General features: G+C 40.2%; 1 protein-coding gene across 2 annotated transcripts in view; it reads right to left on the bottom strand.

The window, feature by feature from the left end:
* klhdc8b (kelch domain containing 8B) overlaps positions 1 to 18,103 on the bottom strand; it is a 283,831-nt gene that overhangs the window by 23,153 nt on the left and 242,575 nt on the right. For both annotated transcript variants that reach the window (XM_078170215.1, XM_033628898.2), the window contains one exon: positions 7,143 to 7,244. In XM_078170215.1, coding sequence (XP_078026341.1) covers positions 7,143 to 7,244 — 102 coding nt within the window. The remainder of the gene's footprint in view (positions 1 to 7,142; positions 7,245 to 18,103) is intronic.

Raw genomic sequence — 18,103 nt, 5'->3', positions numbered from 1 at the left:
GATTTCAAGTCGTCGGGCGCTCACTATGAACTACCGACTAGGTGGAGGTGCAAAAATAAAGAGGCAATAAAGAATGAAAGATGAACTGATACATGATGCATGGGAGGATGTTGTGAGAACTGCATCATTAGTGGACACAAAGTGACAATCACTGAGTAGCTTCTTCGTGTGCATGAGATGTTTTCTAATGGTTTCAGTGTTTATTTTTTAATCTTTACACCAACGCACTCAAGCACAGAGCAGCAATAAAGATAAAACAAAGCACCTCCAACAGGCGTACTAATATGTCATGACATCTGTTTGCTATCCCTGTGGTACCTTTTGAATTTGTAATGTCATGTGCGTATTAGCTACTAAAATAAAGCTCTCATAAAGGAAAAGTACCTTGGATTTTTTTGTTGGTTTGTTTTATTCTATACAGCTTTTCAGGTCTGAGAACAAACTGTAACAAAACTAGCATCAAACTTCGGCATCAACCATCATGTCACCATGCAGAAAGTGAAGTAGAAGAATAAGTAAATGAGTTAGCAGAGAGAAATCATCTGGCCTGTTTAAGTTTTTTGTAGTAGTGTAGTAGTAGTAATGTAGTTCAGATCAAAATGAAGGTCAAGTTTTCCATTCAACTTTATGCCTCTGGCCCACATTTGTTTAAAGTCGTGGAGTACTGTATGGCGCCCAGAGTGATCCCACGACAAGATGGTCTCTATATTTGCATCTCTACCCCAGCCTCTCATACTGTTGGCTAGTTGGCTTGTGTATAACACATCCATGACAATACACAGAGCTGACCATAAACAGACAAGAGGCCATGTGTCGCAAACTGCTGTAAAAACCCCAACTGAGCCAATGTGCTGTATACAAGCCCAAACAATGCTCCTAAAACCCAAATAATACCAGCATATTCCACATGTCCTAACCAGAAAATGCTATATCCAGAACATGGCCTAATTTGAAATATCTGAACAGAATATGCTGTTTACATGACATCACATTCAGAATGTTGTCATAATCCTAATAATAGTGGAAAAATAGTATGCATGTAAACATATTAGACACAGATACATCCTGATTAAAACAAGCTAAAATACTATTAAAATATCAGCAGGCAGTATTCTAATGTGCATGAGTGTTCTTTCCCGTCCAACATTTTCCTATAACTCACATCACATCCTGAGGGCCTTGAGAGGTGAATTTAATAGCACTGCTATAAATGGCAGCCAGTAGTTTGAGAGTAGTGGTAGCAGCATGAGCAAACAATGTAATTCCATAATTTAACAGTACAGTGAATTTAATGTTTTTTTCTCTTCCAGTATGAGAATCCAATCTGAATTTGTAGTTGTTTGAGCAAGGTGCTTAGCATGGGTCATTTGGGACAATCTGCTATCTACCCAAATTCCGAGGTAGTCTTAATGCTGCTCTGCATCAAATGGCTTTTTATTGGTCCATTGGTTGACACCATTCTAACAATAACTGCAGGAGGGGGAGTGGCAGCGTGGGGGGTGGGGATATCCAATGGCAAGTTGAAATGTGTTTTAATGGTGACAATAAATGGATTTATTATGTAAATACATATAACTTGTAATGTCAGTGATAAAGGTCAGTAATTACATTGTTGTTGACCATTTAAAGGTCAACCCCAGAGCACTGCATCCCACTCCTCCTTTGGCTTGGTAAACGTGGTACTAGAAGACATTTTTTTGTTTTGTTTGTTTTTTAATGACAGTTTTGTTTGCTAAAAATCTGTATTTACGTCCAGTGTATGATTCGATGCGATACGATATGATGCACTATGATAAGATACGATGCAATTTGATACGATGCAATGCGATACGATATGATGCAATATGATGCGATACGATGCAATATGATAAGATACAATGCAATATGATACGATGCGATACGATATGATGCAATATGATAAGATACGATGCAATATGATACGATGCGATACGATATGATGCAATATGATAAGATACGATGCAATATGATACGATACGACATGATATGATGTGATACGATACGAGTTGAGTAGAGTAATGCACAGAAGTACTGAAAGTCATTTTTTGGCAGTAATGCCTGACTGGTGGGACACCATGCAGGTCAACCATTACTTGTTGTTGTTTTGATGGAAGAATTGGAGTTTGGGATTACTTGTATGTATATGCAAAAGTGGGAGTGAAGTCATTACAAAAGCGGTGAGTTAACAGAGTAAAACTCTTGGTTTATGACCTAAGGCAAGGCTTACATCATCAACCAGCCTGACATTATAAGCTGATTATGTCACTGAGGTGGAAACTCATCATTCCAAAGTTTGGCCAAGAGCCAGCAAGATTTTTGTGGTGTCTCCACATCAAGGACAAAAGACCATTATGTACTCCAAGAAGTGGATGTGTGCATGAATGCAAAAGGGAATTGGCACCAGCAGCTATCTAACCTGGCATGCAGAGGGAAAGTTCAAGTGGTGCTCAACGCCGACAGATCTTCTGATAGTGAGTCATACTGCTTGTTTATTTCACCAATGCATTGTGAAGCAGATAATGCCTACATTTGACTCAGCTTCTAGGTGGGAATAGATGACTTGTTGACGTGACTGCTGCTACGCTACGCTAGCTGCCACATGATAATGTTAACATAAGGTTTCAAGCATCTTGCATTGTTGTTGTGGTCTGCCATATTTAGTGTGGAGATGTTTTTTGTGTCGTTTGTCAGCTGTAGCAACCTGACATTGAATATAGTCATGCACCACCAAATGTGCTGAATTTCATTCTTTCACTTTAACTTTTGCCACTGTCACCCAACTCAGTGGGAACAGGTCTCACCACTATATTTAGTAGGCATAGGTGGGATTTTCACTTTGTCCATGGCTCTTTGTATCTCATCAAAACTCCCAAACTCAACAATATCAACACTTAACTAGTCTGAAATACAGTGTTGCACTTGACACCTCTGGTAAACAACATTACAACTAGCTTGTTGAAAAATGGCTGAACTCTGCTGCCAAAAAAGTGAATTGCAATCTAGGTGAAAATCAAGTTTGATTGCAGTGCCATGTCTTGCCCAGGGTAAAAATGAAACTAACCACAGTCATATTGTTCAATGTATCATCCCTACTTTTACCCTTCAACCCAACCTGTACTGTTCCCTTTATATATGTGTGTGTGCGCACATACAGTATAACTGCATTATAGAGGCTCTTTGGTCTTTGTGGCTGTATTTTCCTTTATATTTCCCAAGTCAAAAGGCAGAGGGTTGGCAATGTGCTACCAGCTATGACTCACAAGCCCAAAATATCCCCATGGATTAGATGATGAGCCAGACTCGCAGCTGACACTCGCACAGAGAAAAAAAATATAATCTATCTACCTCTTTTCATCTCGGTCTCCCTCACTGTGTCATTTTCACGTTAGCAAACACACACACATCCATTTCACTCTTTGTTGCTGCGTGCTGAATTGAACTGTCTCTCTCAGCAGGACAAGATTGGCATTATCCTTTCTTTCCCTCTCTCTCTCACACACACAGTCTTAACAGATGTCCTTACACATTATTGTCTGTCACTCTGAGCTGTGGACGGAGAAAAAAAAACCTTTTCAATGTCTTTTCAACACTGGTAATACAACAGAAATAAGACCATGACTGAGATAATCATGGGGCTGCTAATAATCTCAGAAACTGTCTCACTGATTGACACTACAGCTCAGAATTGATGCAGTGATGATTAATTGAAGACAAAATGCAGCATGTACCAACTGTGATTAAGATAACTTCATTCAGTCTGTTTTTCATCTAGTATGGGTCTCGTTTGTGTATGTACAGAGACACATTCTTGCAGGACTACATGGCTTTTTAATCTGTTTGTAGATTTGATTGTGTAACTACCACACCAGTGTGTGTATGTCTGTGTATATAAATGTGTGTATAAGTATACGTGTGTGTTGCTGATGCATGCAGGTGCATAGATAAAAGAGTCAGTAGCCTATCTGCCTAACAAGCATGTCATCAAGGACCAAAGCTGACCTCTGATTTAATTTGCATTGCTCAGTCTCTCTTCACACTTTATTTACTTTAACAAATGCAGCTCAGCCAAGGAGAAAATGAAAAGTTAATGGAAAATTAATTTGGTTGTGTGTGTGTGTGCATGTGTGTCTGTGTGTGTGCGTGCGTGCGTGCGTGCGCGCGTGTGTGTGTGAGCGTGTATGGAATGTGGTGCTTATGATAAATCATATTTGTGGTGTTTGATTTCAGCTGTCTGATCAGGTATTTTATTATCAGATGAACCCAGCTGCATTAGGGTGAAATCTTCAATCAACATAAAACATTAACAGAGAAAATATTTTGAGATACCTATTGCAATGGTAGTTATTACTGTGGTAATTCTGACACATATTTGCAGGTAATGGTTTCCGCTTTGGTTTTGTGTCGTAGGAGTGTCATTATACAAATTCATAAGGGTTATTTAATTTAAACCGGCAATCCACGGATTTTGCACATTATGATCAGTTTATTTGTCTTGAGGATTACTCAGCCTGTAAAAAACCTTTGCATAATGCATACATTTTCAAAGTGGTGGCCCCCTTGGGTTTCCCCATGTGGGCCTCTGCAAATTGCAGGTAAGATGAGGGAAAATTACGAAAAAAAAAAAAAATCAAATTATTTTTTATTATATCATTGTATTATTATGTTCATTATAAATTTATAGTAATATATAACATCAAAATGTTATTAGCCATGCCCGTCTTTCTAATTCTCTGCCAGTCAAAACTTCATTAGATAGCCTATGTCATAAGCTGACAGGGTTGACGAGTAATGGTCTGTACGTGTAACAAAGCTGCTCTGCTCCTGAAAGTTAGCTAAGCTGGCTTGCTTGCTTGGTAGCATCTAGCTAGCTAGTGCTAACTCACAAAGTTGGACACATTTTTTAAAGGGATAGGACCTGAAGTGGTGACCAACGGCCAAGGTGACAAAAGTTTAGCTGCAATTCCTTAACTAATATTTCACACATTCTGAAAAGAGCAGCTCGAAGTCTTAAATCAACATATAAATCAAAGGAAAATTCTGCAGTAATGGAATTGTGAAAATTTTGAGGGGATCTTTAAATCTGGTTTGTCAAAATCTGGTTAACTTTAAGATATATTTAAAAAATGCATTAGTTCAAATAAAATAATAAAACCTAATAGAGGGGAAACATTAGAAAACACAACAGATATCCTCTTTGCTGGGGAAGGTTTTACTAATTTTTTCAATAATTTTGCGTGCGCCTCCTCACTGTTTTCCTTCTTGAGCTAGCATGAATGGAAAATGATGGAAAAGTAGCCTTCTGACTTCTTCGGCTTTGTCACATGACCCTCACCTGCAGGTTGTAGTGGACTGTCAGGAGGATCATCAGGATATCTTGGCCTCTGCTACACTGATTGTGACCATTTCTTTTTACTTTCCACCAGAGTAGAGATGAAACAGGAAGAGGTATAGTATAATAATTCTAATAGATATAATTCTAGAGCTTTTTCCTTCAAACCAAACACCTCAGTCAGAAGTTATGAGTTGTTGTGTTGTACTTCAGCTGCGGAGAAACACTTAACGTGAACACTGATTAGATGACTTTAATCATTAGCGTCTAATACATCATGTACGCAGAAGAGTGTAAAATGTAAAAGCATTTGTGTGATTGAAATCAAGAGAACTGAATTTTCAATCATTAAATACCCCCAAAAAAGCCTACCATTTGTCTGTCACGGATAAATAGGTTATCTCTAACCTACACACCAGGGTAGAGACATTTTCAGTTATGTCCATTAAAGGGCCAGTGTGTAATATTTGGCATGGTTTATTGTCAATCTGAATCTGAATCTGAATATTCTACCCATTAATATGTTTATACAAGTGTATGATTGCTATAAAATAAAATTCGTTTGGTTTTCGTAGCCTTATAATTATGCTTTCATATATATATATATATCAAGGGCCTTGCTTTAGAGAGGTCGCCATCTTGCGCCGCCATGTATGTACGGCAGACCGAGCGGACAATCCAGCCAGCCAGAGAACGCGTTTTGCGTGTATAAATGAACCAATGAAGACAGCGGAAGGAAGGAAGAAGGAGGAGGAAACAGCAGAGTGTTAGTGGTTCGTCGATAGAGAGTAGTGAAAAGTTTTTTTAGTTATAAAGTTTGGGAATGGACCACACTTACCACGCAACAGGAGAGAATGAACCCGAACCGTCATCTGCAAGGAAAAGAAGACGCAACTTCACTCCTTGTGATGCACTCTCTGCAGCGCTTTTCCTCCTGATGATATATCTCCCCAATGATGGCAGCAGTAGCACCGAATCCCATTCTGTGCATTCAGCCTCTCTTCTCGCCCGCTCAGCATCAAACACATGGAGTTCCTCATCTGTATGCTCCGGCTCAAACAGGTATGGCTCTGGGTCTGTGTCCGCTACAAGAAACTCTTCAAAATCGCGTTCAAAGTCGTCCATTGCAGCTACTATAGCCCGGAGATATTGCTAGGCTAAATAAACAGCTGAGCACTGTTTACCGGCTACCCTGTCAGTCAGTGTGCGGGCTGGAGATTGGCGGAGCAGAGAGGGGAGGGGGGTTGGTCCCCACTTAGTATCATAAAGGAGTATGTGTGTAAAGTTATGAAGTGTGTCTGTTACGCCCGAAGAGTCAGAGTTTGGGATGGAGTGGAGTGTTACCAGAGTTTCTGGACTGCTCAAATAAACGGGCCTTTTTCCCAAACGCTCCTCTGGTCTCCTGCTTGTGAGGGATTCATTACAATATCGTAACATGGTTTAGATTTCTAAATAAACATTCACCTCATCGCTAGATAGACCTACTCCTGAAAAACTTGTGCGCAAGGCTTTTTGTCCCTACGAGGCCACCGTCATTTACCCGACGGGAGGGGTGAGCGAGTGAGCCCTGCAATCTAGAATTTGACCACTGATGTCACTGTTTCCAACGGTTTTCAACCCATTTTACACACTGGCCCTTTAACAGACGAAAGGTGCTGCAACATTGGAAATCAATCACAGGATGTCCTGGAATGGCCTGTCCTCCCTTTCTTTCCTTGTTGGGTCAAAGCCCAGTGCTGTATTTAATGGACAGAAAAGAACACACTGAAAAGGGGAAAGGAATTGAGGTGCCGACCTAGACCACCAGCCGCGATTACCCTTCCTCCCAGGCATCCTGCCACAAAGTCTGCCCTCTTCTCCCTCATCCTGGATGTTCGGCTGGGTTTGATCCAGATACCTGCCAGAGGAGAGAGAACATGAGATACTTTCAGTCATCTAGGACCAGGTCAGTTAACCACAACAGAAAACAGACGTTCCTCATTGCCAAAGTGTTTTAAAGACCAACACAAAACAGCCAAAAGTATGCTGACACCCAAACACTACAGTGTAATTGTTAAACACATAATTCCAAAACCATGGGCATTAATCTGCTGCTGTGACAGCCTGAATCTACTGGTTTCATGCTTTTCACCAGACGCTAGAACCTGGCTGCAGGGATGCGCTCCCATTCAGCCACATGAGCATTAATGAGGTCAACACGATGTTGGGTGATAAGGCCTGGCTCACAGTCTGTGTTACAATTCATCCCGCAGGTGTTGGACTGGGTTGAGGTCAGAGTGCTGTGCCAGCCAGTCAGTTCCTCCACACCAAATTAAAAACAGCATAGAAAACAGCATCTCTTTATAGAGCTGGCTTTGTGTACTGAGGCATTGTCATGCTGAAACAGGAACATCTTTTTTCTTTTGAAATGTATTCATTTATTTCCAAGTTCAGCATTGGGCTTACAAATGTGAGACATTTGGTTTTACAAAAAGCTAAAAAAGAACATTATAAAACAGTGATTCCAAAACCTTCTTAACATGAAATACTACATTATTGAGGAACACACTGAACAACAACAACTACAGTGATAATAGTAATGTCGAAAATTATCAAAACCAAATTTTCCTTTACCAACGTTTCTCATTTACAAAAAGTTGTAAACACAACAGTGTACAAACTGCCAGTGAGTGCTGTCTAAATGTTTATTTTAAATGATACAGTACACACCATTCCTCTATGAGTCTGATATCAGGATCTGCTTTTGAATGTCATAAAACTAAGATAATATATTTTAAAACAAAGGTAATTCAGGAAATATAGTACACGTTAAGTTAAGATTTTCCTTAAAACCAATGTTAAGGCTTTCTTAGAATAATATCAGGTGCATCTTTTCCCCCCAGATTTCCTTAAAATGTTTACTAAAATGTATAACTATTCAGGGTTTTCTTCCTATCTTGGTCTTATACTTAAGGAATCCCTTAAAGATAGTTAAACCATTGCACAAAGACTTAAGGGATCACAAGCTTGAGCGCAAGCAAACAAATGGTTATCATGGAAACTGTAGTACTTTACCACTGTAAAATCTTTCAATGCGGTAAATGCCTTAACATTTTGACTCTGTGCAACACCTTTAAGGGAGTCCCTCAGCTTATTAAAAAATAAGTCTTTAGCGTCGTACTTAAAGTGATAGTTCAGGTTTTTGGACATGAAGTTGTGTGAAACGCTGACCATCTGTAGCTCTGATGTGACGGTGTCACTACTCTCAACGAGCCTCCTGCTCTGAGAAACGGCCCGTAGCTTACCGGAGAAAAAGTAGTTCTGAAGATGTACGGGGGACACGTAACCAAAAGGTTTTAAGCTACAAAAAAGTATGCATGTGTTTTGTTAGACTATTTTAATAATTTTAAACCCCCCCGCATTACGTCAGACCTTGCTATCATTGGGACTATTTTCTGGCCAGTATCACTCCGCCGTGCAGGCCCGCAAGACAGCATGCCAACAGAAATCAATCAGACAGTTCATCACCACGCCGTGCAGGTGCGCAGGATAGCAACGGCTAACGAAAACTTCATCGGCTGTTTCCAACAGAGAACCAGTAGGCTATTATTAGTGAGGAAAAAGATGTACTAGCCCTATATATACCTACTACTACAGCGCGAACACCGGCTCAGGCTCACAACGCACCCTCGTCAGCTGCTGTAGGTAAACAGAGGAATACCAAAATGGTGCAAACAGCTGTGGGAATAAAAATATCGCCGGCTCCCAATTCCATCGGTTTCCTGTTACAGATGTAACCCGTAACCCGGTGATACTGGCCAGAAAATAGTCCCAATTGATAGCAAGGTCTGACGTAATGCGGGGATGTTTTAAAATTATTGAAATAGTCTAACAAAACACATGCATACTTTTTTGTAGCTTAAAACCTTTTGGTTACGTGTCCCCTGTACATCTTCAGAACTACTTTTTCTCCAGTAAGCTATGGGCGATTTCTCAGAGCAGGAGGCTCGTTGAGAGTAGTGACACCGTCACATCAGAGCTACAGATGGTCAGTGTTTCACACAACTTCATGTCCAAAAACCTGAACTATCACTTTAAGGAGAAAACTTAATGTGTTTTGTGCAATGGGCTCCTGTTGCTTATTCTCATAATATTGAGCAGCACATCTCCTCATATAATTTGCCTGTCGGTAACACATGACTGAAGCAGCTTTCATATTCCAGTCAGAGCAGAAGACAGAGCTGACACACACAGTCAGCAGTCAGAGAATTAAAACCTTTAAAGTTTATGTTACAAAATTAGTATTCGTATTTTGTTTTAATAATTTTATTATCCAACACCCACGGTCCAACTCACATGTTCTTTTTTTATTCAGAACCAAAAATAAAATGACCTCCCACAAATCACCTTTTTTGTGAGTGACCTGCCAAGTACCTGCAGGTACCAAAGGACTATGCAGGACCTTGACACCAAAATTCAAAATGGATCATATACTTTAGGCATTAATTAATATAAAACTGAAAAGTTGAAACACAAAGAAAGCTAAACAGGGGGCTAGTATTGTCATTCAAAATGAAACTGGCCTTTAAAAAAAATAAATAAATAAAAAAATCCCCCACAAATATGTTTTTGCTTGCTTTCTTTTCAAGAGTTAAATGGTACAACTGATAGCACTCATGTCTGGACACTTACCATGAAGACTAAGCAAGCAGGCAATTAGCTTAGCTTAGCTTAGCTTAGCATAACAACAGCTCAGACATCCAGAGGGAGCTTGGAGTAGAGCTGCTGCTCTTTCGCGTCAAAAGGGGCTAGTTGAGGTGGTTCAGGCATCTGATTAGGATGCCTCTTAGGCACCCTACACCCTGCACAACACACAAGGTGTTCCAGGCATGTCCAACCATTAGGAGGACCAGGGGCAGACCCAGAACACGCTGGAGGGATTACATATCTTGTCTGGCCTGGGAACACCTCAGGATCCCCCAGGAGGAGCAGGAAAACATTGCTGGGGAGAGCTGCGTCTGGAACACTTTGCTCAGCCTGCTGCCCCCGCAACCCAGTGTTTAAAAATAGATGGATGGATGGATGGATGGATAGCATAACAACTTGAAGCTCTGCTCAAAGTTAAAAACTACCAGTACCTCTAAAGCTCACTATTTAACATGATGTTTCGTGTTTTTTCCCTGTTTCCAGTCTTTATGCCACGTTAAGCTAGCTCTGGCTTCATATTTAGCGTAGCCTAGAGGCATGAGAGTGATATCTTCCCGCCTAACTCTCGGCAAGAAAGCCATTTCCCCAAACATTCGACTATTCATTCAGTAGTACTTGATAGAATGTATTTTGCAAGAGTTTATAGCACCTATGTCTTAACCCATTTGTGCCCAAATTTTTCTCAATGTTTTTATGCATATAATCATGTTAACTGAGTCCCATATGAACATGTTCTAAAGTTATTTCCCCTATTTTGTGCTCTCTGTTCTAGAAAATCTCATTTGAATGTTCGGCAACTATGGTTGCCGGTGGGCACATACCTTGTATCTACCCCTCTAATGGTGAAAAGTGAATTAGAGCACAAAAAACAACATGTAATTCAGCTGTCTTCATTGAGAAAGACTTTTTTTATTTAAAACAAGTCTGAGAACAATTTAATTCATGAATTTTGTCATCAAAAAACTTGGAAACGCCAAAATTCGAATTAAAATCCTCTGATTTGCACAAACTAAAATACACTCGCTATAGCCGGGTTTTGGTTGATGAGAAAAAAAATTTGATTCGCAAAACGGAGGATGGAAAAAGTTATGTTCGAATTAAGTCTGACATAGTGCACTTTCATCCCAACTGCTTCCGGTGTTTCTGGTTCACTCACAAGGCAAAAACATTGCGGAAAACAACAACACAAGACTTGTGTGGACGGAGGACAAAATAAGAACATTTCTAGCCTTAATAAGGCAGTAATGCATTTACAAGCTGGTTGCCAACCACCAAAAAATGTAGAAGAAGAAGAAGAATGCAAGACTTGTTTTGTTTTTGGTTCTGCGGAAAACTTGTGCGAGTTCGTAGTTTTCACCAAAGCCCGTACATTTAATGGAAACACACAGGATTCGTATTTCTTTTAATGCGCATTTCCCAATGATTCAAATCACTTTTGGATGGAAACATAGCTACTCAGGTTCTTGTCCATCATCAATGATGGGTAGTTGCATGTCACCATCAGACACAAAGCAGTCTCCTTTGACCAGCCTAGATGGTAGGCGTTTGGGATCAGAGGTCACATCATTATTATCAGAAAAATCGCTGTCACATTCTGTTTCGCGGGCATTATTCTCAGACTCTGGCACAACTGAAATGCTTGTGATTTTTGCAGAGGGATCATCTGCATCAAGGATGTCCAAAACCTCTGCCAAAGTATACCTCTCTAATCCTCCTGGTTTATCTCTGTGGAAAACACAAAAGAGTTTGCTCCCATGGCCATTGGGGGCCACCATTTTGTGAAATTAACGCAATTTGAAATGGATATTTTTTACCAAACAATTCCAATTCTATATCCCTGTTCATTTACAATAGTGTTAAAGATGTTCTCCCTGTATTTGACATCATTCAGTCCTTCTAATCTACCACACAGTGCAACATAGTCAGCGCTAACATTGGCAGCGCTACTAGCTAGCTAGTTAGTTAGCTAGGTAGTTAGTTAGCACTAGCTACCAAACACTAGTAATGTTGGTTACCAAATGTTAAAGCTAACACTATCAAAAACTGTACTGTTACCAAATATTAGCCCTTTGTAATGTTGGTAATGTTAGCTAACATTATTATCTACTGACAAGGTATGTGCCCACCGGCAACAATAGTTGCCGCTTGGACAAATGATTGCATACAGAAAAAACTATACATCCAATGTAATATTTTTGTTGTTTGGATGATTAAAGAGACTTCCATGATTAAGTAGATATATATATGTCAACAAAAAAAATATTATTATAATATGAAAATCGCCTTTACTTGTGGGGGTTTGTCATCGCCATGCCCTCAGTAAGATGGGTCAGGAACTCAACAACGCCATGTGACAGGAAGTATGTGGAAACTTAATTTTTTTTTTCTTAATATGATTTTCTAAGGTGTCTGCTCACATATCATTGATATATAAAACATGTATAGTATTTAGAAATGTATTTTTAAGTGGAAAATGACAAGCATACACTTTGGCAACTATTGTTGCCGGTGGGCTTAAATGGGTTAATGACTCTCAGAAAATGCAGAGTTTGCAATCCTTGCTTTGCCTGTATCCGCCTTTGTTTTGTGGACATTGTTTAATACACAACAACAAATGAATGAATTATGGAGGAGGTCACAGCTAGACAGAGGAAGAAAGAGCAGAAAGGAAGATGGAGAGGAAGAGAGGAAAAAAAAATGGGAGTGCTTTAAAGAGATGTATTTGACAGCACAACGAGGTCCGCCTCAGGAGCTCCCTCACTCTCCACCTCCCCTCTCCCTCTTTTGCTGGCTTGAAGCCCACTACCAAACAGAAGATTAAATTTCTATATTTGGGACAGTGACACGTAGTGACACATCCCCTTTCCCACTCCCTCATGTCTCCTCCGCTAAGAGACTTGGAGAGGGAAATGAAATTCGGGCAAATGCAATAAAATACACAACAGCACAAACTTTGAAAATGTGCTGCATAGACATAATGTGAATGAATGCATAATGAAAATGAATGGAATGGAATGGAATGATCAGATGTTACCTATCAGAGTGGAGTGGGGTGCTTTTCCTGCAATGCTGCAGCCTATACCAGTCTTAAACAGTAGTTCTTCTTTTGTGTATGAAAGCATGCGTTTTGAAAGGTGAGTGGATATTTGCCTCTCATCCCAAATGGAAATTCTGTCCTGCAGCACTGAGCATTGTATGACTCGATGACTTTGATTTGGTCTAGTTTTTCATGTCCTCTTCTATTGAGGCAGTTTTCCTGAAATGAGTATTTGTCTCAATCAGACATAGAAACAAGACAAATATGTATAGCCACGCTGGCGGCCCTGTGGGGCTGTCTCTGTCCACTGAGCTAAATGCTAAAGTGATGCATTACTTTACATCAGCACTAACTCAAAGTACAGCTGAGCTCGAATGGAATGCTTTTGCAAGTATTTGGTCATCAACCAAAGTAATGGACGAATACAAATTTTGGCCTAATGATGGCTCTAGAGAAAAAGTAAAGGAATAATGAGGTGGGAACATGAATGTCTATAGAGAAAAAATGAATGGCTATCAATCCACGAGTAGTTGAGACATAGGTCAGCCTTACGGTGGCAACCCATCCTACATGGTTTAAATGCATGCATTGTAAGTTGCGTTGGACAAATACCTCAAATGATTGTAACGTAACATAACCACATTTCAGTCTGGATCAAAGTGGTGGACTGACCAGCTGACCGGCACTGCCTCAGAGCCATGTGGCTAGCATAGCTAAAACAGATTGAGGTCCCGTTTATATGACAACAACTTCAACTGAAAACGGTAAACATTAGTTGCGCTTTGGCCGATCTTTACACAACAGCGGCGTTTTGGGTGCCTGAAAACGCAATGCTTTGAAAACAGGTTCCAGAGTGCAATTTTTTGGTAACGGCCACGTCTCCGTTGTCATGTAAACTTGCAATATGCAGTTCCTCTGAAAACGGAGACTTTTCGCTTCCAGTCACTAGGCATGCGCGAGAAAGTCGAACATCACAAAAACAATGGCAGACTCCTAAGCTCTGTTTGTGCTGCTCACCCTGTTGAATTTATCAAAGCTTCTCCAGTAACTGTAGCAACTCCACCTCGTTGTCTGTCCAGACAAATGTTTGTGCGGTTGCCATTTTGTTTGTTTATACATCACCGCTCTGTAGAAGGAAGTGTAAGCATCACACCGCCAACTACTGGCCTGACATGTATACTGCAGCGTTTTTGGTCATTTTTGCGGATCTGTGTGCACGGCAGTTGTTATCAAAACGTTGTTGTCTAAACACGGAACTTTTTTCAAAACGGAAATGAGAAATGATTCTGTTTTCAGTGGATCGTTTTCGTGTAAACATGGCCTGAGACAGAAACATCGCTGTATTTGGAGTTGATGCCAAAAACATACCAAGCAGTGGCAAAGTGCAGCCGACGGCAAGCTGCCATGCAATACCTATCTGAGGCCACCGCTCCAACTCAGTTGGACTTAACAGTTATGTACGTTGTCAATAAATTGTCTGATTATTATCTGGATTAATCAATTAGTTGTTTGGTCTATTAAATGTAAGGAAATGATGAAAAACGTGCTTCCCAAAGCCCAAAATTTCGTGCTCAAATGTCTTGTTTTGTCCACAACCCAAAAATATCCAGTTTACTCTCTTGAAGGATTAAACAAACCAGAAAATATCCACATTGAAGAAGCTGGGATCAGAGAATTTTTCATAAAAAAAATACTCAAACCAATTATCAAATTAGTTGCAAATTAGTTAATCATTGCAGCTGTGGAGTTCTGCAAGCTGTAGCCATTTGATTCTGCAGCGAACTGTAGGCAAACTTAAAGTCGAGGATAACTTAACTCTTGCTAAGAATTGTGGCCAGAGAATACGTTACAAAAAATTTCTTTAACACACCTTCCGATTGCAGAAAAATGTAATCACTGCAGCAAGCCGCACTTCACTGCCACCGTATTCTTCTGTACCTCATTCAGGAAACTGAATAATATAAATCAAAATTCAGATCGCCAGTTACATGCATCAGCTGTATGACATGTATCAGAATGTGGAAGAGCTACACCACAGGCCAGAGTTCTCTATTTACCCACTAATCCTCACTCCAGCCCTCACACACTCAGCCATGAGCTCTGGAAAGTGACCATAAAGCAAATCCAAGTGGATAAATCCAAGCTCCTCTGGGTTTCTCTGACTCCCTCAGACTCAAATAGCTACTCCCCGACACTAAGAAGAGCAGGTTGACCTGGTCACCTTTCTGTGGAAGTGTTGGCTGAACAAACAACACCATGGATGAATCCAGGAGGCACTTGAAGGGAGTGGTGGAGGATATTGCTGGTGGGTAAAGCGATGTCTGCTTTGCTCGCCGTGCTACCATAGCTAAAGCAGCATGACAGCAGATGGAGGTATTGATCAGTGGATAGATGGATGGGTAAATAAATGAACTGTTATGTGACAACACAACAAGCTTAGTTTCAAATTGTCTCCCAGATGCGGGCCACTAAATGGTCACCAGTGAGCAGTTATCTCTCCTAACAGAAAGGTGTTTGTTTGTACATAGCAGCCAAGTCTCCCAGTACTGTGAAAATAAACAGACAGCCAGTTTCAACTTCGCAAACACTGTGCATGACAGAGGCCAGAGAGGAAGCTGCTTGAAAAGTGCCATTACTTTAACAACAATTTAGCCTTTGAAAGGCAGGTGATGTTAAACGTCTGTTCTCTGAACCTTCATACATACATATTTTCCTGTTTACATCAATTTCTGAACTGCTGTTAAAAATTGCTCTGCATCACTAACCAGGAGAATATAAAGAAAACACCACGTTGATGGGAAAATTCTCAATTCTGTTAGTCAGCAATAATGACAGAGAGGCACAAGAGGATAAAAAAATAAGCTTTAATAAAAGTGAAGGGATCAACACATTTTCAAATGTTCAGAAACTAGATAGAATGAGTGAATTTTAGTTTCTGCAAACAACGGAAGGAGAGGAGAGGAGAGGAGAGGAGAAGAGAGGAGAGGAGAGGAGAGGAGAGGAGAGGAGAGGCATAATTTCGAGATAACACAAATGGGTTGCAGAGCTGCTGTAGTGCCGGCTGTAGGGAAGGCAGCTGAATGGTAATTTTTGAGTCAGAGGAGAAGGCAGAGCCACCAGCAGCTCGCTAATAGATATGCTGGCTGCAACAGATCAGCTATTCAGTCGTGGAAAATGGAAAGGCCAGATAACATGCAAATGTAGCGCAGATATAGGAGGAGGAGAGGGGTGAGGAGTTGATGCAAGCTTGTAACTTTTGCTGTTTTCCTCTTCTTCCTGATGCCGTGTGTAGATAAATTGGCAGAAATAGCCATGACAGTGTTGTTGTCTGCGTTCGGTTCAGCCTCTGCACTTTCCTTCTGATAGACCGATACGTGTGTGTGTGTGTGTGCATGTCAGTTTATTGGCTGAGGTTTATTTTTATACAAGCACATTGCATTCACCATTGCTACATACCATAGCATTTAAACCACAATTTGTAGTGCAAGTCCATGAATGGGTCTTAAAATACATAAAAAAAACCCATAAACAATTTATAACTACATGACTGATTACTATTTAAATTTCATTTCAACTTGCGTTCGAAGGAATACTGCGCCCCCCAAATGATTATTCGTACATCAGTTACCCACTGCGTGTGACATTAAATTTGTGAAGAGAACTTGGTTTTTGAAGAATCCAAAAATGACTACAATTTTCGAAGTCATAAGTGGCCATGTTTAAAGGTCCAGTGTGTAGGATTTAGGGGCATCTATTGGCAGAAATGGTATATTATATTCATAACTATGTTTTCATTAGTTTATAACCACCTGAAAATAGAAATCATTGTGATTTTCTTACTTTAAAATGAGCTGTTTACATCTACATATAGAGCAGGTCTTCTCATGGAGGACCCCATGTTGTTCTGCAGTATACCAGAATGGACAAACAAAACACTGGCTCTAGATAGGCCACTCCTACATGCTTGGCACACAGCAGAAATCTCAGTTCCACAACTTCACCGCTAGATGTCACTAAATCCTACACACTGGACCTTTAACAACAGCAAAACTGTATCAAAACATCTGTTTACAAACTCTTACATAAGTTGTGCAGCATAATGCAAGCCTAATTCATCCAGTCTTACGCTCAGTATTTCCACAACACACAGGGCTTTCTGGGGAAACTGAACGAGAAGTGAAACTTATCTACACTCTCTTCAAAGCCAGACTGAACTCAGGTGCTGCTGGTCTACCGCTGCCTCGATCAGTTAGTTTGTGTTGCTGTATGACTTTGGTGTTTTAAAGGGTTAGTTTGAATTCACCAAGGTCACACAATAACACAACTTACTGATCAAGGCAGCGGTGCCCTTGCAGCTCCCCTATTTAGCAAGGTAAAATGACTGTAGAAGAATTTTCTCTGTTGTTTTTTTTTTATTATTATTATTCTCTATTCACTGGATGCTTGCGAGAAAAACAAAGTTTTCTTCACAAATTCGATGTAACAAGGGGTGAGTAATTGAAACACAAACAGTCATTTTGGGAGGTGACGTGTTCCTTTAAAATGACTCCTTTTATCTTAAATTCTTAATTGTGGGTAAACAGTTCAACTTATTGTTTTAAAAAATGTCTGTCTGAAGGTTTTGTGAGAGAGCAACCTTAAAAAGTCCACATAGATGCACACAAAGGGAGAGACGTACTATTGTCACTAAACACCAGAAGCCTTGCTATGGGGGCATTCATGATTTGATCAAAACTTGGGGTGCCCTGCTGGCCTAGATGTGAGAGGCAGAACTCCACAGATTTAGCATTACACGCTATATTGTCAAACTCATGGTAAAAAAAAAAAAAAAAAAATCAAAATCAATGCAGTAGAACCAGATATGTTGTCTTTTTTTATCCCACACAATCTTCTTACTTCTCAAAATTTGCCTACATTGCCTACAGTGCAACACCACTGTCACAAGTTCAGAGATTCAGTTGTATTATGCTAGCAGCGACTAATGAAGCTCAGCATAAGTTCAATCAGGAAGACTTTCTTAATGTCTTATCCAT

Source organism: Epinephelus lanceolatus, chromosome 8 (assembly GCF_041903045.1).
Source record: "Epinephelus lanceolatus isolate andai-2023 chromosome 8, ASM4190304v1, whole genome shotgun sequence".
Taxonomy (NCBI): Eukaryota; Metazoa; Chordata; class Actinopteri; order Perciformes; family Serranidae; genus Epinephelus; species Epinephelus lanceolatus.
This window is presented reverse-complemented; position numbering and strand designations above follow the sequence as displayed.